Source organism: Saccopteryx leptura, chromosome 3 (assembly GCF_036850995.1).
Source record: "Saccopteryx leptura isolate mSacLep1 chromosome 3, mSacLep1_pri_phased_curated, whole genome shotgun sequence".
Taxonomy (NCBI): Eukaryota; Metazoa; Chordata; class Mammalia; order Chiroptera; family Emballonuridae; genus Saccopteryx; species Saccopteryx leptura.
The window spans coordinates 63,952,304-63,976,841 of NC_089505.1; the positions used below are offsets into that span (position 1 = coordinate 63,952,304).

At 48.1% G+C, this 24,538-nt stretch overlaps 1 protein-coding gene across 2 annotated transcripts in view; it reads right to left on the reverse strand.

Moving 5' to 3' along the window:
* SYMPK (symplekin scaffold protein) overlaps positions 1 to 24,069 on the reverse strand; it is a 40,936-nt gene extending 16,867 nt beyond the window's left edge. Inside the window, exons 1-12 of one of the 2 annotated variants that reach the window (XM_066373801.1) lie at positions 23,758 to 24,069; positions 17,746 to 17,869; positions 17,554 to 17,619; positions 15,675 to 15,728; positions 15,509 to 15,582; positions 13,112 to 13,238; positions 12,170 to 12,419; positions 10,415 to 10,585; positions 8,861 to 9,100; positions 5,109 to 5,263; positions 1,904 to 2,054; positions 597 to 801 (exon numbers count right to left, since the gene is read on the reverse strand). In XM_066373801.1, the coding sequence (XP_066229898.1) occupies positions 597 to 801; positions 1,904 to 2,054; positions 5,109 to 5,263; positions 8,861 to 9,100; positions 10,415 to 10,585; positions 12,170 to 12,419; positions 13,112 to 13,238; positions 15,509 to 15,582; positions 15,675 to 15,728; positions 17,554 to 17,619; positions 17,746 to 17,850 (1,598 nt within the window). In that variant the 5' untranslated portion in view covers positions 17,851 to 17,869; positions 23,758 to 24,069. The remainder of the gene's footprint in view (positions 1 to 596; positions 802 to 1,903; positions 2,055 to 5,108; positions 5,264 to 8,860; positions 9,101 to 10,414; positions 10,586 to 12,169; positions 12,420 to 13,111; positions 13,239 to 15,508; positions 15,583 to 15,674; positions 15,729 to 17,553; positions 17,620 to 17,745; positions 17,870 to 23,757) is intronic. The other variant, XM_066373802.1, reaches the window with a different exon arrangement.
* Between the last annotated feature and the right edge of the window lie 469 nt (positions 24,070 to 24,538).

Consider the following 24,538-nt stretch of genomic DNA (forward strand, 5'->3'; position numbering starts at 1 on the left):
GGGTCTAAGCTGGTGAGCTCTTTGCTCAAACCAGATGAGCCCGCGCTCAAGCTGGCGACCTCGGGGTCTCGAACCTGGGTCCTTCCGCATCCCAGTCCGACGCTCTATCCACTGCGCCACCACCTGGTCAGGCCTGAAAATCTAATTCCCTCTTGATCCTTAGAGACAGATGCTATTGTCCCAACTTTACATGTAAAGGAATTCTTTTTTTTTTATTTTTTTTTATTCATTTTTTAGAGAGGAGAGAGAAAGGGAGAGAGAGAGAGACAGAGAGAGAAGGTAGGGAGGAGCTGGAAGCATCAACTCCCATATGTGCCTTGACCAGGCAAGCCCAGGGTTTCGAACCGGCGGCCTCAGCATTTCCAGGTCGATGCTTTATCCACTGCGCCACCACAGGTCAGGCCTAAAGGAATTATTTTATGTAAAAGAAAATAACTAAGGATTAGTGGTGATAGCACTGACTCTGGAATAAGAAAGACCCTTGTCTTGACCTATCTCTCTGTTTCTCTCTCTCTATCACACACGCATGCACACACACACAGGCACACACAGAAGCAGGCTCCTGGTCTTATACCAGCACCGGCAGGGGGACTCACCGGGGCTGCGTTACAGGGATAATGGGCTCTGGCCTTCTCTTAGCCTGGGGTGCCTCCTCCTCCAGGGTGGACATGGAGCTAAGAGAGCCCACCACCGAGATGGCCTGGCCCTGGGCTGACAGGCGTCGCTTGATGAGGACGCTCTCAGGCTTCACCACCTTCTCCTCCTTGGGCTCCTCCTTGCACTGTTTGGTCTGCTCCACACCTGGCAGGGACATAGCAAATGGACTCCAGGAATCAGACCCATGTGCTCCCACCTAACGACCTCTATTCTAAGCCGTGTACACACAAAACTCATTTAAATCTGCAAAGCACATCTCTGAAACAGGTCCACTCTCGATTGCTTTGCAACGCAAAAAGTGAGGCTCCAACTAGACATGCCATTCACTGCTGGAGGGGGCAGCTAATGGGACAGCCACTTTGGAAGGCTGATGAGCACTATCTAATGGCAACAAACATACCCTAGCACATGACCCAACAATTCCACTATTGGTATATAGTCAAGATAAATGAGGGCACATGTGCATCAAAACACTTATATACAAATGTTCATAGCAGTTTTATTCATAACAGCCCAAAACTAGAAACAACCCACAGGTCCATCAAAAGGAGGGTGGGTAAACAGATAATGGCCTATTCACCCAAGGGAATAATACTGAGCAAGAAAGAAAACTACTGGTCCACACAACAACATGGATGAATCTCAAAAACATCTGTTGAACAGATGAAGCCAGACTCTATGATGTTGTTTATATGAAGTTCAACGCTAGAAAAAAGGAATCTATGGAGGCAGAAACCAGCATGGTGATTATCTCTGGAGGTAGGATGTGTGAGTGTGACCTGAAGGGAGCAGGAGGAACTTTGGGGGGCAGTAGAAATGTCTATCACTTCACACTAGATCTTCATCTGGGTGGGAGTTGCACTGGCGTCTTCACTTTGTGAAAATTCACTAAGGTGTACACTTACGAGTTGTATTTCATTGTATATAATTTGTACTTTGGTCATACTGCTTAAATGGGGAAACATCTGAGGCTCAGAGAGGTTAAGAAACTTGGCCAAAGTCACAGTTACTGAGTGGCTGAGACAGTTTGGTTCAACTTGGACCTCAAATCCAGGTCTGTTGGATTTCAAAGTCCAGGGCCTACAATACTGAGCACTCAATAGATCTATGAGACCTGTAATTACTGACATCTAAAGTCTCATGTGATTCTTATCTGCACCACCATGAGCAGGAGCTCTTCCAGTAAGGAGAACCCAGTAGGCACAGTGCCAACCCCTGGCTGGGGTCAGCTCCAAGCGACACTCACCTGGCCCCAGTCCTGCGGCCGTCATCTGTGTAGCCATGAGCCGAGCCAGGTGCTTGATCTGGGCTTCGGTGCCTGCCGACTCCACCGGGGTATAGATGGCTTGGAAGGAGGCAGGCATGGTCTCAGGCAGGTACACCATGCTGATGAGGACCTGTGGGGTGCCCGGGAAGGGAAGCCTTTCCTTACTGATCTGACAGGCACGGGCTCCCCATGCCTGGGCCGCTGGGGAAATGGCAGTGACGGGGACAGACCCGGGCCTGCTCCCACAGAGCTCAGACTCCGAGGGAAGTCAGAGGGAAAACGAGGCATGATGCAGTGTGGTACCTGACGGGGAAGGAAAAGGGGGCCGTGAGACACATCAGGGTCAGCGACGGCTTTGGCTCCCTGGGGACTGGCACTTAGATTGAGAACTGAGAGGAGGGCAAGAACCAGGCTGGCAAAGGGTGAAGTCTTGCTGTGGGACCGACATATGCATTCCAGGCACAGGAACAGCCTGGGTAAAGACTAAGAGGCAGTAGAGTTGGCACCCTGCCCAGAGAGTGGAAGGAGGTTCGGTGAAGAGTACAGTATGGACCAGAAATTGAAAAGAAAAACTCAGAAGGAAATTGAAAAGAGGAAGGTACAGGAGGGATAAATGGTGATGGAGGGAGACCTGACCTGGGACGGGGAACAGGTAACACAGTGTATAGGTGATGTGCTGTACAATTGGGCACCTGAAACCTATATAATTTTGTTAACCAGTGTCACCTCAATAAATTCAATAAAAATGAAAAAAAAAAATCTATATCCTAACAGAGCATATCCACGTCTGTCAGGTAATGGTAAAATAAAGGATAATTTCAAACTAGTGAGTTTGAAAGTTTAAACCTAAAAGTTTAAATGCGTACTCTAAATAGTAAAATAATTACAACAGAAGGTTAATGAGTTTCATAATTATAAATTAAAACATGTGGGATGCAGCCAAAATGATATTTAAATGGAAAATCAGATCCTTAAATGCTTGTATTAGAAAAGGAGAAAGACTGAGGTTGCCAGTTCAAAACCCTGGGCTTGCCTGGTCAAGGCACATATGGGAGTTGATGCTTCCTGCTCCTCCCTCTGTTCTCTGTTCTCTCTCTCTTTCTCTCTCTCTCTCTCTCTCTCTCCAATGAAAATGGATAAATAAAATCTTAAAAAAAAAAAAAAAAAGAAAAGAAAAGGAGAAAGAAAACTAATAAGCCAAGCATTTAACTTAAAACTTTGGGGGGCCTGACCAGGCAGTGGCGCAGTGGATAGAGCGTCAAACTGGGATGCGGAGGACCCAGGTTCGAGACACCAAGGTCGTCGCCAGCTTGAGCGTGGGCTCATCTGGTTTGAGCAAGGCTCACCAGCTTGAGCCCAAGGTCGCTGGCTTGAGCAAGGGGTCACTCGGTCTGCTGGAGCCCTCAGTCAAGGCACATATGAGAAAGCAATCAATGAACAACTAAAGTGCCAAACAAAAAACTGATGATTGATGCTTCTCATCTCTCCGTACCTGTCTGTCTGTCTCTATCTATCCCTCTCTCTGACTCACTCTCTGTCCCTGTAAAAACAAACAAACAAACAAACAAAACAACTCTGGGGGGAAAATGCATTCAAAGAAAGTTCAGAAGAGAAATAAAAACAGGAAAACAAGGAGGGAGGGAGGGAGGAAAAGAGAGAGAGACAAAGAGGGAGGAAGGAAAGAAAGGAGGGAGGGAGGGAGGGAAGGAGAGAGGGAGGGAGGGAGGGAGGGAGGGAGGGAGGGAGGAAGGAGAAAAAAGAAAAGAAAAAAAAAGAAAAAGAAAGGCAACAGTCAACAGTCTGCAGCCATCCCACCCTGAACGTGCCCGACCTCATTCGTCTGATCTCGGAAGCAAAGTAGGGCTGGGCCTGGTTAGTACTTGGATGGGAGAATATCAACAAAACTTAAGAGCCAGTTCTTAGAATCACTAAAAACAAGCAAATCTGTGGCAAGATTGAACTAAAAAAAAGAGAAAAGAAGAGTAAGGTCACAGTACTAAGGAGAACAGAGCGGCACATTAACAGTAGGTATTATAAAAGTACAAGAATCCTATAGACAACTTCACGCCAATAATTTGAAAAGGACAATTTCCCAGAGTGTGATGAGGAGACACAGACAAGGTATGAGTTCATGGGAGCCAAATCAGACAGGGCCTAAGGCAAGCTGAGTTTAAGTTTTATCTACAAGGAAGCAGGGCCATGGCAGGGCTGGAGCAGGGAAGCACTGGGGCCTATACTTTAGAAAGATGCCGGTGGCGCCACAGGCAATGGAGCCAGAGCCGTGAAATGGACCGGGAAGGGGCCTGTGGACGAAGAGGGGAAGGATTGGGGGGAGGCAAAGAATCAACTCCCAGGTTTCTGGTCTGGAAACCAGGAGGCAGGTGTGCCAGGAAAACCAGGGGGCCGCGGGCCTGAAGAACGCACAGAGAAACCTCAAGTTTAGTTCTCGGCACGGTGAGCTGAAGGCACCCGCGGAACACCCCAGAGGGAACAGTGCAGCAGATGGCTGACCACCAGGCCTGCAGCTCACCAAGGAGATCTGAGCTGGAGAGAAAACTCCTTGCCACCCTCACAACAGAAATGCCACTCCACGCACCCAACAACTACACCCTGCAGAGTCCCTGGGCAGACAATGACTGCTGTCAAGCACGGCTTGAAGAGGCATTCTTCCATGAGCACCCAGAATGGCCTGGGTGCTGCTATAGCCAGAGGACGGATGTGAGACCCACTCCCCCCCACCAGCTCTGCAATCAACTCAAACCAACAGTTCTTTCTGCAGAAGAAATCGCTGAGAATTTGGGGAAAATACTGGCCATCTTACCCCCCAGGACTAATCCCACACCACTCAGACCACGTAGCACTCAAGTCATGAGGTTCACTCTCCAATTAACAGACCCACTGCCCCCTTCAAAGGAGAGGAGAGGGTGAGAGTGGGTTAAACGGGAACTGAGACCACCTAAAGGGCTGTTGGGATGGTGACAAGTGACCCCCTGAAGGAGTAAGGATCAGAGAAAAGGTCCATCCAAGGTTAGGAGTGCCCATGGCCCACACCCTCCCGGCTGAGAACAGAGAGGTGTCAGGACCGACACCATCTGGACAGATGAAGACCGTGAAGTGGAGGCAGGAAAAGGACTCCAGACCCTTCCTCCCTACCCCATGGGGAATGGCCCCCACCCATCCTTACCAGATTGGCCACGTTGTCAGGTGTCAACAGAGGCTGCAGAAACTCGGCTGTGATGTCTGTGTCTGACTGGCCTGAGATCTGGGCTGAGGCCTTTGAGGTCCCCGATGGGCCTGGTTCCAAGTCCTTGTCCTCGTCATCTTCCCCTAGGTTGGGCTCTGGGATAGAGAAGGAGACCAGATGCTAGCTCTAGCGAGGCAAGCAGGTCCTCCCTCCTCAGTAGCCCGGGGGCCCCTGCCGCCAGGCAGCCTCAGCAAACAGGAGCAGTGAAGCGGATGAAGACCTGGACTGTATGCCTGTCTCTACTGTCAAAAGGCCATATGGCCCTGGACAGTTGATTCAGTGGATAGAGCACTGGCCCAGAGTGCAGATGTTCCAGGTTTGATCTCCAGTCAGGGCATACATGAGAAGTGATCAACTGCTTCTCTCCTCCTCCCTCTCTCCCTTCTTTCCCTCTTCCCCTCTTGCAGCCAGTGGCTCGATTTTTTCAAGCATTAGCTCCAGGTGCTGAGGATAGCTTGGCTGATTTGAGCATCGGCCCCAGAAGCGGGTTGCCAGGTAGATCCTGGTCAGGGAGCATGAGGGAGTCTCTCTCAATATCTCCTCTCCTCTCACTTAAAAAAAATAAAGCCCTGGCGAGCTAGCTCAGTGGTAGAGCATCAACCCAGTGTGTGGATGTCCTGGGTTCGATTCCCTGTCAGGGCACACAGGAGAAGCAACCATCTGCTTCTTCATCCCTCCCCCTTCTCTCTCTCTCTCTCTCTTTCTCCCTCCTGCAGCCATGGCTTGATTGGTTCGAGTGCATCAACCCCAGGCTCTGAGGATGGCTCCATGGAGCCTCTGCCTCAGGTGCTAGAAATAGCTCAGTTGCAAGCATGGCCCCAGGGAGGTAGAACATCAACTCCAGACAGGGGTTGCATCCTGGTCAGGGTGCATGTAGGAGTCTATCTCCCTTCCTCTCACTTGGAAAAAAATAAAATAAAACAAATAAAAATTAATTAATTAATTAAAAAAGAAAACGGCCATACGACCCTGGGGAACTTACAGCCTCTCCCTAGGCCTCAGTTCTCCTTTGGGAAATGGGAATAAGCCATAGCAGCCCAGGTGATCACACTAAACCCCCAAAAGATGAAAAGGTTAACTAATAATTCCCAGAACTTTATTGTTTAAAAACCTCCATCTTTTTACTAGAGCTGCTCAACTTCACCAGGTTCCAGGAAATGTAAAAACAACTTAATAAGAGCATTTTTGCCTCTATGACTGACAAAAAAAAAAAAAAAAAAAAAAAGGAAAGGTTGGTAGTGATGGTTGTTAGCAGGGTTATGGACCGTGGAAATGTAAACTGGTACAGGCTTTTAGAAGGCTGAGGAACTGCTGCAGGAGACTGAAGAAACATGATGACTAAACGCATTGGGAGACCCGCATTCAGTTTCTGGTACTATTCTTGTAACTTGTCTGCAACTTCAAAATTAGTTCAAGATGAAAAGTTAAAAGAAATAGAAAAATAAAATTGACGGGCAAAAATAACTTGAAATCACAAAGCTTTTGTCCCACTAGTCACACTACTAGTAATTTGTCCTATGATTAATCACCTATGCAAGCCTATTATATGATAGCAATCTTTATGCTTTAAACAAAGAGACACAAATGAAATGTCCATCAACAGGAGACTAGTTAGAATAACCACACTATTATGCCACCATTAAAAGAATGCAGTAGTCGTCCCACTGTCGTCCACCTCACAGCAAGCCCTCAGTGAGCGGTCACTGGCAGTATTAAGGCCCAGCAGCCTGACGATAAGCTCGCTGTTGCGCCGAGCGCAGTGTGGGCCGGCCGGGTGGCAAGGGCTCCACTGCACGCTGGGCCACTGGAGAAAGGACAGCTGTTGGGATGTGGTCTTCGTGGCCCCAACACCGAGGCCCAGCCTGCGGGAGGAGCGAGGGGAGCAGGGCAAGGGCGTGGTGTCGCCACAACTCACCACCTGGGAGCTTGGGAGAAGGTCAGCATTTTGTATTTGTTCCACTAACGCGGCTTAGAACCACACCTCAGATAATTGTGGTAGACTTCTCACAACCTTGGAAATGTTGAAACAGCCTTTCCTATTTTTGTTTGTTTTTTATTAAATCTTGCAAAATTTAAAAAAAAAAAAAAAAGAACAAGAATGCGGTAGGTTTCATGTGCAAATACAGAAAGAGCTCCAAGATGTAAATCAGGGGTCCCCAAACTTTTTACACAGGGGGCCATGGAGGGCCGGACTATAAAAAAAAACTATGAACAAATCCCTATGCACACTGCACATATCTTATTTTAAAGTAAAAAACAAAACAAAACAGGAATACAATATTTAAAATAAAGAACAAGTAAATTTAAATCAACAAACTGACCAGTATTTCAATGGGAACTATGCTCCTCTCACTGACCACCAATGAAAGAGGTGCCCCTTCCGGAAGTGCGGCAGGGGCCGGATAAATGGCCTCAGGGGGCCGCATGCGGCCCGTGGGACCGTAGTTTGGGGACCCCTGATGTAAATCAAGGTATACAATACTCTGCTTTGTAGGCTTCATTATGGGGAAAGAATAGGTCCCTACCTCATTCCTTATACCAAAATAAATTCCTTATTTTTTAAATGAAAGAATAAAAAACAACGCTTTCATGCATGTTCTAGAGACAAACATGAGTGATTTAAAAAAATTTATGCCCTTGCCAGATAGCTAGGTTGGTTAGAGCAACCAAAGCAGAGGTTGCCGGTTTGCTCCCTAGTCAGGGCGCACACAGGAACAGATGTTCCAGTCTCTCTCCTGCTCTCTCACTAAAATCAATAAAATAAACACAAAAAATTTTTTTACAGTCATGCCATGGTTGACATTATTGATAAACAATATAACTTTTAAAGTTATATTTTAATATCATTATTATTATTATTTTAATTAAGTGAGAGGTGGAGAAGCAGAGAGACACTTTCCTGCATGCGCCCCAACTGGGATCCACCTGGCAAGCCCCCCTATGAGGCGATGCTCTGCCCATCTGCAGCCGCTACTCCACTACTTCACAACCGGGCTATTTTAGCACCTGAGGCAAGGTCCTCGTGTCATCTTCGGCACCCAGGGTCAACTTACTTGAACCATTCGAGTCATAGCTGTGGGAGAGGGGGGAGAGAGAAAAAGAGAAAGAAAAAAGGGGGAGGGGTGGAGAAGCAGATGGTTGCTTCTCCTGTGTGCCCTGTCCGGGAATTGGAGCCAGGACTTCCACACGTTGGGCTGACCCACTACTGCTGAGCCAGCCGGCCAGGACCTATTATTCTTTTTATTAAGTGAGCAGAGGAGAGATGGACAGACAGACCCCCACAAGCTCCCTGACCTGGAACCACCGGCATTCCCCGTCTGGGGCCGATGTTTGAATCAACTGAGCTATCCTCAGTGCCCAGGGCCAATGTTTGAACCAGCTGAGCTACTGGCTCCGGAGGGGAAGGGAGAGAGAAGGGGGAAAGGGAAGGGCAGAAAAGCAGATAGTTGCTTCTCATGAGTGCCCTGACTGGATATTGAACCCAGCACGTAACTGCATGCCAGGCTAACGTTCTATACACTGAGACAACAGGCCAGGGCCTGATATCATTTATTATGTCATAATTATACAATGTAGTTTATAATAATAGTAATATAAATAGAACTTATAATTAATGTGAATAATTGAACGTGTTAAATGTGACCAGTCCCTGTCACCCCGCCTGCCAGGCCCAGCCCGACCCCTCAGCTCACCCAGCTTCATCTTCTTGAGTGAGGAATCTGAGTCGTCTCGGGGCCGCTTTCGGGTGTCCTTGCTGCTGGGCATATTGCGGGCGATCTCAGCCTGTGGTGTGCCCAGGTCCACCAGCAGGGTGGTGATCTGGGCCTGGAACTCCAAGGAGGCTGGGTGCTTCAGCACATTCAACAGGTGCATCTTGAGGTTCTTGCGAACACTACTCACCTGGGATTTGGCCAGCGTCGGGGGCAGGTTGGCTGAGGAAAGAGGGGCATTGTGCTGCGGACAGAGCTCAAGGGGCCTTAGCCTCACTTCGCGAGCCCCAGTAGTGGTTGTGGGCATCTAGAAAAGTGTTTTCACTCTCCAATCTAACGTGTGGCCTTCCCCCTGTTCAAGCTTACGCTTAAAACCCTTGACAGGTCTCTGTCAGTATTAGCCAAACTTAAGTTATAGAGAAACTGAATCTGCCTTTTATTAAACATAAAGTCTCATCTCCTTCCATCTCAGGTCTGGAAATTTCCATATGCCTCCCGTGGGGGTGACTATATGATCACCTTCACCTCCAGAATGTCCCAACTGAACTGCTACAGCAGTTCATCATTGGTCTCTGCCACCAGAATAACTTTCAAATGCCTAACAGTCACCTTGATGAGTGAGCCTCCCCTGTTCCAGAGCAAAAGAGGATGGCTGTAATTGTGCCTGACCAGCGTCCTTCCCCCGTTCCTCAGCCAACAACACTCTCATTGTCCTTTCAGGGAACCACGCCGGCTCCATTCTCAGTCCAAGTGGGCCAAGTCTCAGGACCAGTAAGAGTACAGCAATCCCGTAGCCACTGTGATTGGTTTAGAGATAGGCTTGTAATCTCTTTTCAGCCAATCAGAAACAATGAGCATCAGCCTGTAGGCTTTTGCTAGAATGACTGGGAAGGAGATACTCTCTTTCCCTGGGGTTGCCAAGTGAACAGAATGGAAACCCAGAGCTACTGGGGGCCATCTTTGCTACCCCAAGGAAAGACACAGAATGAATCCAACGTGGAGAGAATAAGAGCCAATAGATGGGAGACAGATTCCTGTCTAATTTAGAGAACCCTTCTCTGTGTCCACAACCTACTATATCAGTGGTAGTCAACCTGGTCCCTACCACCCACTAGTGGACATTCCAGCTTTCATGGTGGGCAGTAGCGGAACAACCAAAGTATAAATAAAAAGATAGATTTAACTATAGTAAGTTGTTTTATAAAGATTTATTCTGCCAAACAGCGAAAATCCGACATAAAGTACTTGGTAAGTAATTATTATTATATGCTTTAACTTGCTGTAACTCTACATATATTTATAAATTTTATAAAGTAAAGTTACTTCCCTACTTTATAAATCACCATTACTGTGGTACCGGTGGGCGGTTAGAAAACTTTACTACTAACAGAGATACAAAAGTGGGCAGTAGGTATAAAAAGGTTGACGACCCCTGTACTATATCAATGATGAATCTCTGAGGGGCCTACTACCTAGAGCTCCAATTTCCTCAGCAAAGAGCACACCGGCCAGCCAGTGGAGAGGGGAACAACCTACCATGCAGGGTTTCATAGGCCTGAATCACCTCAGACATGAAAATGGGCCTCTGGCGGGCAATATTGGCGAGGGCGCCCAGTGCTGTGGTCAGGTTGATGGAAGAGATAGCGGGATGCACCATGAACTTGAGGAGCTGCTCCAAGGCTGCCTTGCCCTCCTCCCACAGCACGTCTAATGAGGGAGAGAAGGAACCAGTTAGTAGAAGCCTTTCTCCTAGGACTCTGGAGAGAGCAGCCTTGGGGCCAAATAGAAACCTTGTATGTGGACAGCTGTGAATAGCTGACAAACACAGAAATTTTAGTGCAGATGAGCCTCATGAAACTGTTAACAAGTACTAAAATTAGTGGTGAGGCTGCTCAAAGCACTGGCTGCAACAGTGAGTGACAAGAAATAATTTTAAATAACCAACTAGGCCCTGGCCGGTTGGCTCAGTGGATAGAGCATCGGCCCAGTGTGCTGACACCCCAGCTTCGATCCTTGGTCAGAGAACACATGAGAAGCTACCATCTGCTTCTCTTCCCTCCCTCTCCCCTTCTCCCCCCTCTTCCTCACCCGCAGCCAGTGGCTCAATTGGTTTGAGCGTCGGCCCCAGGCACTGAAGATAGCTCGGTTGATTCGAACATCAGCCCCAGACGGGTGTTGCTGGTTGGACCCGGTCAGGGCGCATGCAGGAGCCTGTCTCTCTATCTCCCCTCCTCTCACTTAAAATAATAATAATAATAATCAACTATTGGAATCTGACTGGATGAACTACGTTGATGTGAACTTGGAGTATGTACATACGTGTACATACACAGAGGTAGAAAACTCGAGTCCTTTGTACCACAACGCTCCTTGGTCCAGTTCCTCAAAGTTAACCCCAAAGTTCACCAATTTGGTGGCTAACTCTCTTAGCAAAAACATACCAGATGCCACATTACTTGACATAGTGAATAAAAAACAGAATGTGACTTAACTATACTATAGAATACTGTGTAGCAACTACAGGGAAAGATAAAACTTAAGATCATAATGTTGAGTTTAAAAGGTAGTCACACCGTTGTAAGACTAGCTAGCAGTTTTGGAATGCTTACTATGCCAGCCACATTAATTACCTACACCCTAACATAGATAATGGACAATGAAGAAACAGAATAGGTAACTTGCCCAATGAGAAAGCAGAGATTCAAACACAAGCCACTACAACTTTCATGCCTCTCAGCTGAAAATGGAATGCATGGGCCTGTTTTGGTAAACAAAAGTCATCAAATGTAGAAATTATGAATATATACAGGCAAATATCTGTCTTTGCATAGAAAACGTCTGGAAGGAAACAATTTTCTTAGCAGTATTTATCTCTAGGAAGCAGGACTGGGGTTATTTCCCTTTAAACCCCTCCATATTTATTGCTTGACACTTTAGTAGTGTGCGTGTGCACCATGTTTACAATTTGCAACCAGAAAAACAATAAAATCAGCTAGTGTTGACAGAGCGCTCCCATCCTCATAGAACCTTGCTACAAACCTGGGACAGGGGTATCGCCATCACCTCCATTTTACAAAAAGGAAATGAAGTTCAGAGAGAAGAAACTTGCCAAGTTCACACAATGAATCTAGTGTGAAGCTAGTGTTTGAACTTAGTGTCCAGACTCTTAACAAATGTATTAGACTGTCTCCAGAAATTAAAAAACGAATAAAAAAAGGCAGGAGGAGGAGGAAGAGGAAGGGGGCCAGGGCAGGGACTGACAAATGGCACCACCAGCTGGGGGACGCTCACTGTACTGGATGTAGGGGTGGTCACGCGGAACACGGTCCAGGCTGATATCGTTCTCGTGGCGTCGGGGCACCTCAGAGTCAGCCATGCGGGGCGAAAGGGTGACAATGACGGCCTCCACAAACTTGATGGCGTGGGTGCGGATACCATCGTTGTCAGAGTCCAACAGCAGAATGATGTCCCCAGCCATGGCAGACACCATGTCCCAGCAGGCTTCCTGGAGTTCACTGATGACCCGGGACTTCACCATCCACTGTGAGCCGGCCAGGAAGGAATGGACAGAGAAATGGGGACAGGACATCATTGCCAACTTCATCACTACCCAGATATCCATAAATAATGGTGAAAAATTCACCTGGGAAACACTAGGTTACAACTTTGCCCCAGCCCTGTGCTAGGTGATACCAAGGAAAGGACCCAGTGGTACCAAGTCAAGTCTGGTCCTGCTCTCATGAGGTTCACAGAGGACAACCCAGAGTGATAAAAGCTCAAATCTTAAGTAAGACAAAGGAATAACACAGGTGGACCTCACGAGGTGGAGGCAGAAATTAAATGAATTCAATCTTTACATTACGTCAAAGAACACCACACCATAGTGTGTTCTTTTCTTTATAGCACTTACTACAGCCTGAAATGAGTATTCCTGTTATTCCTTGATGAGGGCGTCTCACTGGGCCAGGAGCACCATGAAGGCAGGACTGGCCCATCTTGGTCACAGAGGTGGTACTTGGGGAATGTTTGCTGAATGCATATATTAATGGATAAACGGATGCAAGTACGGGTTAATGGTGATCCCTGACTGTTAGACATTGTTGTCTGTTCCCAAAGATCAATAGTACATCTTACTCATAAATAATGACCTGACCCCGGTTTTGAACTCTAACAGATGAGTCTGTAAGTGAGATGTGGCAGGTCAGGATGCTCCCAGGTGGGGAGAGCTCTTACCTGCAGGGCCACCTTGTAAAGCTGGGTCATAGTGAGGATGACCTTCTTCACCACATTCACATTCTCGTCCCTCAAAAGCATGTTGAGGTTTCCAATCAGTTTCAGCAATAACTCAATGTCTCGCTTGCTGGGGAGGGAGGAAAGAGGGCAAGGTCAAGGTGGTCTTTGGGGAAGTGAAGCGCGGCTCTGTGCAGAAAGGGAAGTTAGGGTCAGTGTGCCAGACTGGAACGAAGGCGGGCAAATTCAGGCAGTGCACCCGTCTTGTTCACTAGCACATCCAAGAGCTGAGAACAGTGGCTGGCACCTTCGGACACAGCTGTCCCTGAAGCCTCTATTGAGCTTGCTCATGTGACCCCCCACTTCATCCTTTTAGGGCCCTGCTGTTCACAGAGGGGGCAGCCGAGCTAGACAACTGAGTGAATCTTGGCAACCAACTCTGCCTCGTTTAGAATGGCACCTACCCTCACAACTTGTTGTGGAAACAGCTACAATACATAGAAAATGCTTAGAACAAACAGTGTAGAGAGCATTTGACTAATATTAGCCATTACCACCTTACACCACTTTGCTTTACATATTACTAGTTTGTCACCCAAGTATAAGGGCTCTGAAAGACGGGACCCTTTCCAGCCCGAGTACTGGCAGTCTCATTTTTTGTGGAAGGAAAAGCCTTCAATAAATAGAAAAATGAAAGAAGGCCACACCCAGACCTCAGAACATAAATATCACTTATACAGCATACTACAACCTGAAATATTAAGCTAACCAGTCAAAAAATAGGAAACTCCCCTGGCAGCTACATGCAAGTAGGGGCAGTCTGTCTTGTTACAGCCCTCAGCCCAACACAAACGCCTGGCACACAGCAGGACAAGACACCTACCGGCTGAACATTTTTGCAACTCAGAAACTTACCAGATTCTTCTAGTGCCAGGCGGACACTGAGAGTTTGGGCAATGGCGTTATAGACATGGTTGAAAAATCCCAGCCCTGCCACATACTGGCTGTGTGACTTCAAGAAACTCACTTCCTCTATCTGAGTCACAGTTTTATCTTTGGTTAAATGGGCCAAACAACTAATGCAGTTATTTTTCTGAGGATCAAATAACAAAGTAGGTAAAGCATTTAGTACACAGTGCCTGATGACTAGAAATTTAATAAAATAAGAGCTACTTTATTTCCTCCCAGTCACAAAGCATCCAATAAATGTTTAAGGTAAAACGACTCAGCTTGAGCAAGTCACTGTAACACAAGGCTCAGTTTCCCTTTCTGTAAGAGGAGGAAAACAAACCGTCCACCCTGAAGGCTACTGTGACGGTTACGGCGGAAACAGAGGACAGGATTTAACAGTGAGCAGCACAGGAAGCCTTCCACATGGTTACCATCATGATTAAATTCTTGTTCAGCAAATATGTGTTGAGCCCGTCCTATGTACCAGCACTGTTCTAGCCACTGGGCAAGGTGGGCTGCAATACAGAGAAGTCCTGCCCTCATGAAGCTGATGTTTTTGTGTGGAAGCATCAAGTTAATCCAAAATCACCAGAAAGAAGAGTAGATGTGGTGCTGAGGGGCGGGGCAGTGCTGGCAAGGCCCGGAAGGGTTTCCCCGGGGATGGTCGGAGGAAGACTGGAAGAAGCAAGGGCGTGAGCCTGCTGGCTCCCTGGAGGTGAGTGTCCCTTGCAAGCAGAGAGGCTATGAAGCAGAACAGCATTTTTTGAGGAACAACACGGAGACCAGGGGACATGAGGGAAGATCCGAGAGGCCGCCAGGACGAAGCATGGGTGAGGACTGTGGGTTTCAAACTAGGGGAGCCAGTGGGCCAGGGAAGGTCTCAGAGCGGAGGGCTGAGGTTGGATTTACATTCTGGGGGGATACTCTGGCTGCCACGTGCAAGAGGAAGCAGGGAATGGGGACAGCATGTCCTTCTGGGGGAAGAAAAAGTTTTGAACTAGATTGTGAATGTGCTAAATATGACTGAATCATTCACTTAAAATCAGTTAATTTGATGTTACGTGAATTTCACTTCAATTAAACAAAAAAAGAGAGAGGAAGCAGGAAACCTCAACAGAAGGCCACTGTATTCATCTAGGCAGGAGGTAAAGATGGCCTGGGCCAGTGTAACAGCGAAAGAAATGGCTGAAAAGGTCAGATGCTGTTACATGTTGGAGGCAGAGCCAACAGCCCTCACTGATGACGTAGATGTGAAGTGTGGGAGAAGCACAGGAAATCATGAGTGACTCCAAGACCTTGACCTTATTAACTATTTGCTGGGGAGTCTGTTCATGGGAAGGAGCCTGGGTCTGCGGAGCGGGGAAAGGACTCTCAGGGCAGGGCCAGGCCAGGAGCCGAAGAAGGCGACTCCACCACAGGCTCTCCCGGGTTCCCTGCACCGCCCCATACCATGCCTCCTCGATGAAGCCGATGACAAATTTGCGCACTTCAATCGACTTATCTACTTGGAAAGCGATGATCTCCTGCCAATATTAGGAAGAAGGTGGGTCAGGGTTGCACTAGGATCCATCACCTCACCCCTACACCCATACCCCCTCTCCCATCGGTCACTCACATCCAGGAAGTTGTCCAGTAGTGTGGGATCTTTGTTGATAATCAGTTCCTGGACCTGGAAGGATATTGGGGATGGGGAAGAGTAACAACATATATAAAACCAGGGTCCTTGCCCTGGCCCGGTAGCTCAGTTGGTTGGAGTAACATCTGAATATGCAGAGGTTGTGAGTTCAATCCCTGGTCAGGGCACTTACAAAAAACAACCGATGAATGCATAAATAAGTGGAACAACAAATGGATGTCTCTCTCTCTCTCCCTTCCTCTCTAAAAATTAACAAATAAATTTAGATTCTGGAAAACAAAGCCAAAACAGCTAACCAGGGTCCTATCAGTGCAGACAGGAGTGTGTAGGGGAAAGGAACATGGGAGCAGGTAGCAGATAAACTCAGTGGAAATCCTGGCTCTGCCACTCCTCACCACAGCCTAGCAGGTGGCTTCCCCTGGGCCTCTTCTGTAAATGGGGATTAAAGAAACTTTTCCCCATTGATCTGAAAGAGAAAAAGAGAGAAAGAGAAAGAGAGAGAGAGAGAGAGAGAGAGACAGGAAGAGACAGAGAGAGGAAAAAGGGGGGAGGAAGAAGGGAAGGGGGGAAGGAGAGATAAGGAGAGGGAGAAAGACTGAGAGGGAGACAGAAACATCAACTAGCTGTTCCAATCTGTTCCATTTAGATGTATATTCACTGATTGCTTCTCTCACATGCTGACTAGTATTGCACCTGCAACCCTGGTGCACTGGGGAGACACTTTATTCACTGAGCCACCCAGCCAGGGCTCGTGTTTGGGAGACTTCAGTAAGACCCTACCGGGTACACATCCTGGTGAACAGTGAGTACGACATACACAGAACTAAAGAGAAGAGAGGGAAGCGTGACAGGATTCCTGCCTTCCTGAGGCTCATCCATCAGCCCCCCCTTCTACTCCCCCATCCACATGGCCACAGTTCAGCAGGCACTTGTGACAGTGAGAACCCATTCCTGAGGCCCTTGTAACTGTACCTGCCGGGCTCTTTCAAATTAGCGCCTCCCACAGATGTTCTTACGTAAGCCCAGTGCTGGCCCAGGCCTGCCTCGACGACCAAGGTGCTGTTGTTATGTTGCCCTCACACTACTCCCCTGCCAAGGGAGGCCAGTCAATACCCCTCCCTACTTCTGAGGTGGAGTCAGCGACCCAAGACCACACGCTGAGCACACAGCAGAACTGGGGTTCTCATCCAGGCAACCTGATCCCCCAACCTCTGAACTCCACCTACCTCCTGTTTCGAACCGCATCTATGTCCCCACACCCGCTCACAAGTTCTCCACGTTCTCTTTTGCCTTTGCACAAGCTCTTGTGACTTCTAAAGTCCCTCTCCTTCTCTTGGCCGGTTTCTCTTCATGCTCCTGGTCTCAGCTCAGATGTCCCCTCTTGCAGAAAGCTCTCCCTGACTCCTCATCCCTAGGCTGGGTCAGGAGCCCCCTCTGGGCTCCACAGCCCCCTGGAGTCCTCCATCCCAGCTCTGCTCACTGTGGGTCCTCACTGTCACATGACCTGCGTGTCTTTCCGAGGAGACAGGACTGTTGCAGAAAGGAAACACGAGGACGCAGAGCACAGGATTCGGAGTTGGAATCCAGCATTCAAGTCCTAGTTTAGCCAGCTCCTAGCAGAGTGCCCTTGGGCTAATTATTTAAGTGGAGACTAGGCTTCTTTCTCTGTAAAATAGGGGTAAAATCATCCTGACTCACAGGACTTTGGGGAGAGAAACAAGAGCACACCTGTGCAGCACTGAGACCACGGCAGGCACAGCCTAAGTGCACGGCCGGGACACAGTGTTAGTGCCAGTGTCTTCTTTTTCACAGCTCCCACGTCCCCTTCCCTTGTCCTGCCATCGCCCCATCCCCTCACCTGCTTGAGCACTGTGATCTTTGAGTCACTGGTAATCAGTGCTGCCTGGTTCAGGAGGTCCACCACCTGGAAGGAGGGGGAGGGGCAGGGGGTGGAGCTAGCCTTGCCAGCCCAGCCCCCTCAGCACGCCCTGGGCTCTGCCGCCCGGGGTGGGCCACCCTGCCCACTCCAAGCCCCTCTCTCCAGGCTCACTCTCTCTGAGGTGGTCATGACATCAATGCCCAGCCCCTCCTCTTGCGTGAAGAACTGGGATGCCACGCTCCGGCGGGTGATGCTGTCCCCACTGCTGCCTGCCATGGCTGCTGTCCAGTATTCCCTGGAGAAGAACAAGATAGGCCGGACCATCACCTCACCATCCACAAGGGCTCAACCTACCTTTCCAGCCTGTCCTGTCCCCATTGGCCTTCTGAAGCCCCTCCCCGCTCGAGGGTCTGTCTCAGCCCGTAAGTGTGCACGAAGGTTGTAACCTGGAGGAGACTAACGTCTCTCAGGTCAGAGGCAGTAGGAAGCCTCACTTCCAGTACATCACACAGAGCAGGCTGACCCCAAATACCTGCTGAGTGATGGAACAAATGAATACACAGCAGTCACTTCACTGGTCTCAGCGTCTCATTCTGGGCTGTAGGCTCTGGGTTAAACAGAGCAAGCTTTCTAACACATAGCTCTGAGGAACACCAGTCACAGAATCCTGCACACAGTAAGTATTCAATGTATCAGTAATGGCTTAGTTAAATAAATTATGTTCTGTCCTGGCCGCATAGCTCCGTTGATTAGAACATTATCCGGAAATGCAGTGGTTGCCAGTTCAATCCCCAGTCAGGGCACAATCAGGAACAAATCAATGTTCCTGTCTCTTTCTCTCTCTCTTTTGCTAAAATCAATACCAAAAAAATAAACAAACAAATAAATAAACTATGTTTCAACTATTTTATGGAATAGTATGGTTTGTTTTAAAAAAGGTGTGGGGTGGCCCTGACAGGTTGGCTCAGTGGTAGAGCATCGGCCAGTGTGTGGAAGTCCCAGGTTCGATTTCTAATCAGGGCACACAGGAGAAGCGCCCAACTGCTTCTCCACCGCTCCCCCTCTTGCTTTTCTCTCTCTCCCCATTTCTTCTCTTCCCTTCCTTCAGCCAAGGCTCGATTAGAGCGAGTTGGCCTCAGGCACTGAGGATGGCTCCATGGCCTTCACTTCAGACACTTAAGAAACAGCTCTGGTTACAATGGAGCAAGGGCCCCAGATTGGCAGAGCATTGCCCCCTAGTGGGCTTGCTGGGTGAATCCCAGTCAGGGAGCATGCAAGAGTCTGTCTCTGCCTCCCCTCCTCTCACTAAAAAATAAATTAAAAAGGCAGTGGCTGGTTGGCTCAGCAGTAGAGCATTGGCCCAGCGTCAGCCCAGCATGTGGAAATCCCAGGTTCGATCCCCAGTCAGGGTATATAGGAGAAGCGCTCATCTGCTTCTCCATCCTTCCCCCTTTCCTCTCTATCTCTCTCTTCCCCTCCCACAGCCAAGGCTCCATTGGAACAAAGTTGGCCCGGAAGCTCAGGATGGCTCAATGGCCTTCGCCCCAGGTGCTAGAATAGCTCCAGCTGCAACAGAGCAACGGCCCAAATGGGCAGAACATCGCCCCCTAGTGGGCATGCTGGGTGGATCCTGGTCAGGCGCATGTGGGAGTCTGTCTGACTGCCTTCCCGCTTCTAACTTCAGGAAAATATAAATAAATAAATAAATAAAATAAAAAGGCGTGGGATAGGATGAGGAGGGGATACTTTTGGACATCTGTCCCAAATTATGTCTGTCATAATTATGAAATAAGGATATCAACCACAAAACTATTCCTAATAGCAAAAGACGGGTGTTCTCAAATAAGGAGACTGGCTAAAAAAACTGATAAATCCACACAATAAAATACTACGCAACTGTAAAAAGGAATAAGGGAGAGGGAAAAAGGAATGAGGAAAATTTCTATACATTAACAAACAGTGGGCTCCAGCATAGACTGTGAAAACATGCAAAGTGGGAGACAATGTTAACTGTGTGCTCCCTTTTTTACAAAAGAGGAATTATGTATGTATATTTAAAAAAAAAAAAAAGTAAAAAATCCTGAAAGGGTAAACCAAAAAGTAGAAGAGAAAGGAAAAAAATAAAAAATACTTTGGTGGATTTCAGTGTAATGTCATCATAAAAAGGTGTTCGAGACAGATTGCTGTATCATAGAATGTGTGCAATTCAATCCATTTTTGTCATTTGTGTACATATACACAGAATGACCTGAGTCACCAGCCTCTTCTGTGAAATGGGGGTAGTTAACAGTGTTTACCTCCCAGAACTATCTTGAGCATAGATGGTTGGTAACCTAGTAAATATGACATAAATATAGCTGCTATTTTTATGTACACAGGACAAGATCTAAAGTAGTGGTTTTCAACCTTTTTAAACTTGGACATCAGTGACCTAGCCAGCCAGAAATGGAAACACGCAACAAATAAAATTTTAATCTTACCCTTACCATGTATCATGGTACAAGCTGGTGCTTGATTTCCGAACTCCACATGTACGATGCATTGAATATTACATAAATTTATTAACTGAATGCTTTTTGTCCACTGCACATAATTTGTAAATGCTCTACATAGTGCAAAAGGTTGTTCAAATAAGCCTACAACAGGGGTCGGGAACCTATGGTTCACGAGCCAGATGTGGCTCTTTTGATGGCTGCATCTGGCTCGTAGACAAATCTTTAATAAAAAAAATAATGTTAAAAATATAAAACATTCTCATGTATTACAATCCATTCATTTCCTACCGCTCATGTTCATGGTTGTGGGTGGCTGGAGCCAATCACAGCTGTCCTCCAGGACAACACCAAATTTTTATTGGATAATGTGTAACGTACACGGGTCGTTGTATGGCTCTCACGGAATTACATTTTAAAATATGTGGCGTTCATGGCTCTCTTAGCCAAAAAAGTTCCCGACCCCTGGCCTACAAGTTCCAAAGAAGTCCAAGACAACCTCAATAGTATTTTCATCAATGATACAGCCTGATAAGTGGCAATCACCCAGAGCATAAGCAAATTCGACTAAGATCAATTGTGCCTGTAATCTTCATACAACATCAGAGTGTTAACTCTTTCATGGACCAACACAAAAATCTCTGGCAGATCAGCACCGACCTGTAGACCAGTGGTTGAAAAACACTAAATGGTACTGCACAAACTTAACAAAAATGTGAGGGTGGGCCCTGGCCGGTTAGCTCAGTGGCAGAGCGTCGGCCTGGCGTGCAGGAGTCCCAGGTTCGATTCCCAGCCAGGGCACCCAGGAGAAGTGCCCATCTGCTTCTCCACCCCTCCCCCTCTCCTTCCTCTCTGTCTCTCTCTTCCCCTCCACAGCCAAGGCTCCATTGGAGCAAATTTGCCCGGGTGCTGAGGATGGCTCTGTGGCCTCTGCCTCAGGCACTAGAATGGCTCTGATTGCAGCAGAGCAATGCCCCAGATAGGCAGAGCATCGCCCCCTGGTGGACATGCCGGGTGGATCCCGGTCGGGCGCATACGGGAGTCTGTCTACCTCCCCGTTTCCAACTTAAGAAAAAAAGAAAATGTGAGGGTGAAAAAAAGACGCCCCTTTTAAAAGGAACATACTGTATACTACTGTACACAGTAGTTATTCAACAGGTATCTAATGAATGAATGATGAGCCAACAGCCACCTTCCTAGTCTCCCTTCTGCCAGTTACTCCCACATCTTGCTTTGAGTCAAAGCAAACATCTTCATCAAGGCCTACAGGACCTCATATGATCTGGCTCCTTCTATCTCTGCCTTTTTTCTCCTCACTGCTCTTGCTCTCTGCTCCACTGCTCTTGTTGTCCCATGAATGTGCCCAGCATGTCCCTTCCTCAAAACCTCTGTGTTTCTCTTCCTTCTGCCGGGAATACTCCTCCCCTACAGATAACAGCACAACTCTCTCCCTTCATTCCCTTCTGGTTCCAGCTGAAATATCTCAGCAATGAGGTCTTCTTCCCTGACCATCCTATTTCAAATTTTAATTTCCTCTCCCTCCTCATCTGTGTTGCTTTCTTTTCCTCCATGTTTAGTATCATCAACAAACTACCTATTTGTAACCTCCCTTAGGGCAGAGATTTGTGTGTGTGTGTGCGTGTTCGCTTTCTATTTCCCTACTATGGAACGGTGCCTAGCACCTAGTAAGTGTTCAATAATTATCTACTGAATGAATGCCAAAGGGCTTCCCTAATCACTGGGCTTAGTATCCCTGTCCTCTGGCTCTAGCATATTTGAATACTAACCACTATTATTTATTTATTTGTTTGTTTATTTATTTATTTTTACAGAGACAGAGAGAGAGACAGAGAGAGGGATAGACAGGAATGGAGAGAGATGAGAAGCACTAATCATTAGATTTTCGTTGCAACACCTTAGTTGTTCATTGATTGTTTTCTCATATGTGCCTTGACCGCCGGCCTTCAGCAGACCGAGTAACCCCTTGCTTGAGCCAGCGACCTTGGGTCCAAGCTGGTGAGCTTTGCTCAAACCAGATGAGCCCACGCTCAAGCTGGCGACCTTAGGGTCTCGCACCTGGGTCCTCCACGTCCCAGTCCAACGCTCTATACACCACGCCACTGCCTTGTCAGGTAATAACTGCTATTATTAACTGAACATTTAATACATGCTGGTCACAATTCTAATACACGCATTAACTTATTTAAACCTTGCAACATCAACTCTTTGAGGGAGGTACTATTTCTTTTTTATTTATTTATTCATTTTAAAGGAGACAGAGAGAAAGAGAGAGAGAGAAAGAGAGAGAGAAGGGGTGGAGGAGCAGGAAGCATCAACTTCCATATGTGCCTTGACTGGGCAAGCCCAGGGTTTTGAACCGGTGACCTCAGCATTCCAGGTCGAAGCTTGATCCACTGCCCCACCACAGGTCAGGTGGGAGATACTATTTTTAACTCCATTTTATAGCTGCAGACAGTGGAAGGCCAGGGAGGTCAAGTCCCACAGTTTGCAAGATGCAGTCCTAGCAGTACAGTTGCAGAATCTACCCCCCTCTGTACTGCCTCTCTGAAAGGAACTGCTTCTCCACCCAGGTCTGTTTATGCAAGCCAACGGGCATGGCCTCCCACCGACTGCTGTCCCCATCAAACATAATGAACCTTCTCATGATGAACCCTCTCACTCTTTTCATGATGATAATACATTCAGATACACCAAATTTTTTACCCTGCGTCCTTTCCTCTTTCAGTTTTTATTTTAGCCTTTTAAAAAAATATATAAACATTACCTTCTTTTCATTTGCTTTCACTTAATATATGCTAAAGCTCACTCTCTATACCAGGATATAGAGATTCTCCTTTTTTACAGTTGCACAGTATTGTAATGTGTAAATTATCAGTGTTTTCTTCCGGTCTACTTATTAAAGAAGATTTAATAAGTAGTCTTTTGCTATTACCAAGAATCACTGTTTCCCCTTCCTTCCAGGTGTTCTCCTTGTGGAGTATCAGAACGACTCCCCTCACATACAGGGGTATCTTTCATTCATTCAATAAACGTTAATTGGACATCTTCAGTGTGACCGGCGCTGTGCTGGGAACACAGCAGTAACAACACATACCCAGTCCCTGCCCCCATGGAGCTCATGGTATTTTATTATTCAAATAGCCAAACAAATAAAGGTCCAAAACCAAATTAGACCACACGTGACACAAGGGAAAGGAACTGGGACTTATGAGAGCGCTTAACAGGCGGATTTCGGGACGGAGGACGGGAAAGGAGAGCTTCGCAGAGGAAGTGACGTTGGTGCTGAGCCCCGAAAGATGAATGGGAGTTAGCCAAGCAGAATAGGTAAAAGGATGTTGCGGGCAGAGAGAACAGCATGTGCAAAAATCCTGAGGCCGGAAGGCGCGTGGAAAGTTGAGGAACCGAAAGGTCGGCGCAGCTATTGGAAGGGAAAAATGAGCAGAGGCTGACCCGTGGCCGGAGAGGCGGTCGCGCCCTGGGGGCCACGTTGGAACTTTGCCCTGAAGGCACTAGGGAACCACGGAAGGATCCCGGGCAGGAGAAGAAACTAGGGTCCCAAACGTCACTGCTTCCCTCTCTCCCAAGCGCCCCTAGCCCGCTTCCAGCGCCCCTGCCACCTTAGAGTCCCTCGGGCCTTGGTCCCTGGGCCCCCACGCCAACCCCGGCTCACCGCGGCTCCGGCCTGCGGCCCCTCGCGCACCCTCAGCAGCACCTCTTCGCGGACGCCGCCGCCGCCATCTTCCGCTCTCCGCCGTGACACGGCGCACGCGTCGCACACGTGGAGTCGCTGGGAAATGGAGTCCACGCAGCAGGCCGACCCCCACCTCAACCATGAGCCGCGCGAGCCGCCTTCCGCGTTCCCCTAGACTACTTCGGCGGCTCTCCGTTTCCGGCCTCCGAACGTCATGCCTTCTGGGAAGTGTAGTCTCCTGCCAGAGGCGCGGGACGGGAGACAGAGGCATTCTGGGAAATGAAGTTCGTAGTGGTTCTGAGTCCCTGGACGGCTGGTTCTGGAGAGAGTGGAGCCTGGGTTACGAAGCTCCCGGGGACTGAAGGTGGTCCGGTGCCCCAGGGGGCTATGACCAGAGGCGCCAATCACAATCACAGAAGTAGGAGTCAGGTTTAGATTGGTGACAGAGACGAGAGGTGGAGGGACTATTTTGGAAAGTGGGTCTTTTGGAAGAAAGCTCACCCTCCTCCATGGCAGCCATCAAAACACTGATCCCCTGGAAGCAGGGGAGAGGAGGTAACAAGATTGGAAAGAGACAGAAAGGAGGTGGGTGCAGAAAGGGCCTACAGCTTTGGTCCTGACCACTTACACATTCGGAGCATTTCCAGCCCTCGGGATCTTCACTATTCCAGTCCGTCCAACGGGAATGGGTTCCGAGGGTCTCTTACCGGTCCTTATAGCGGCATGTCTGGACCCCTGGAGTCCACTGCGCCCTGAGGCC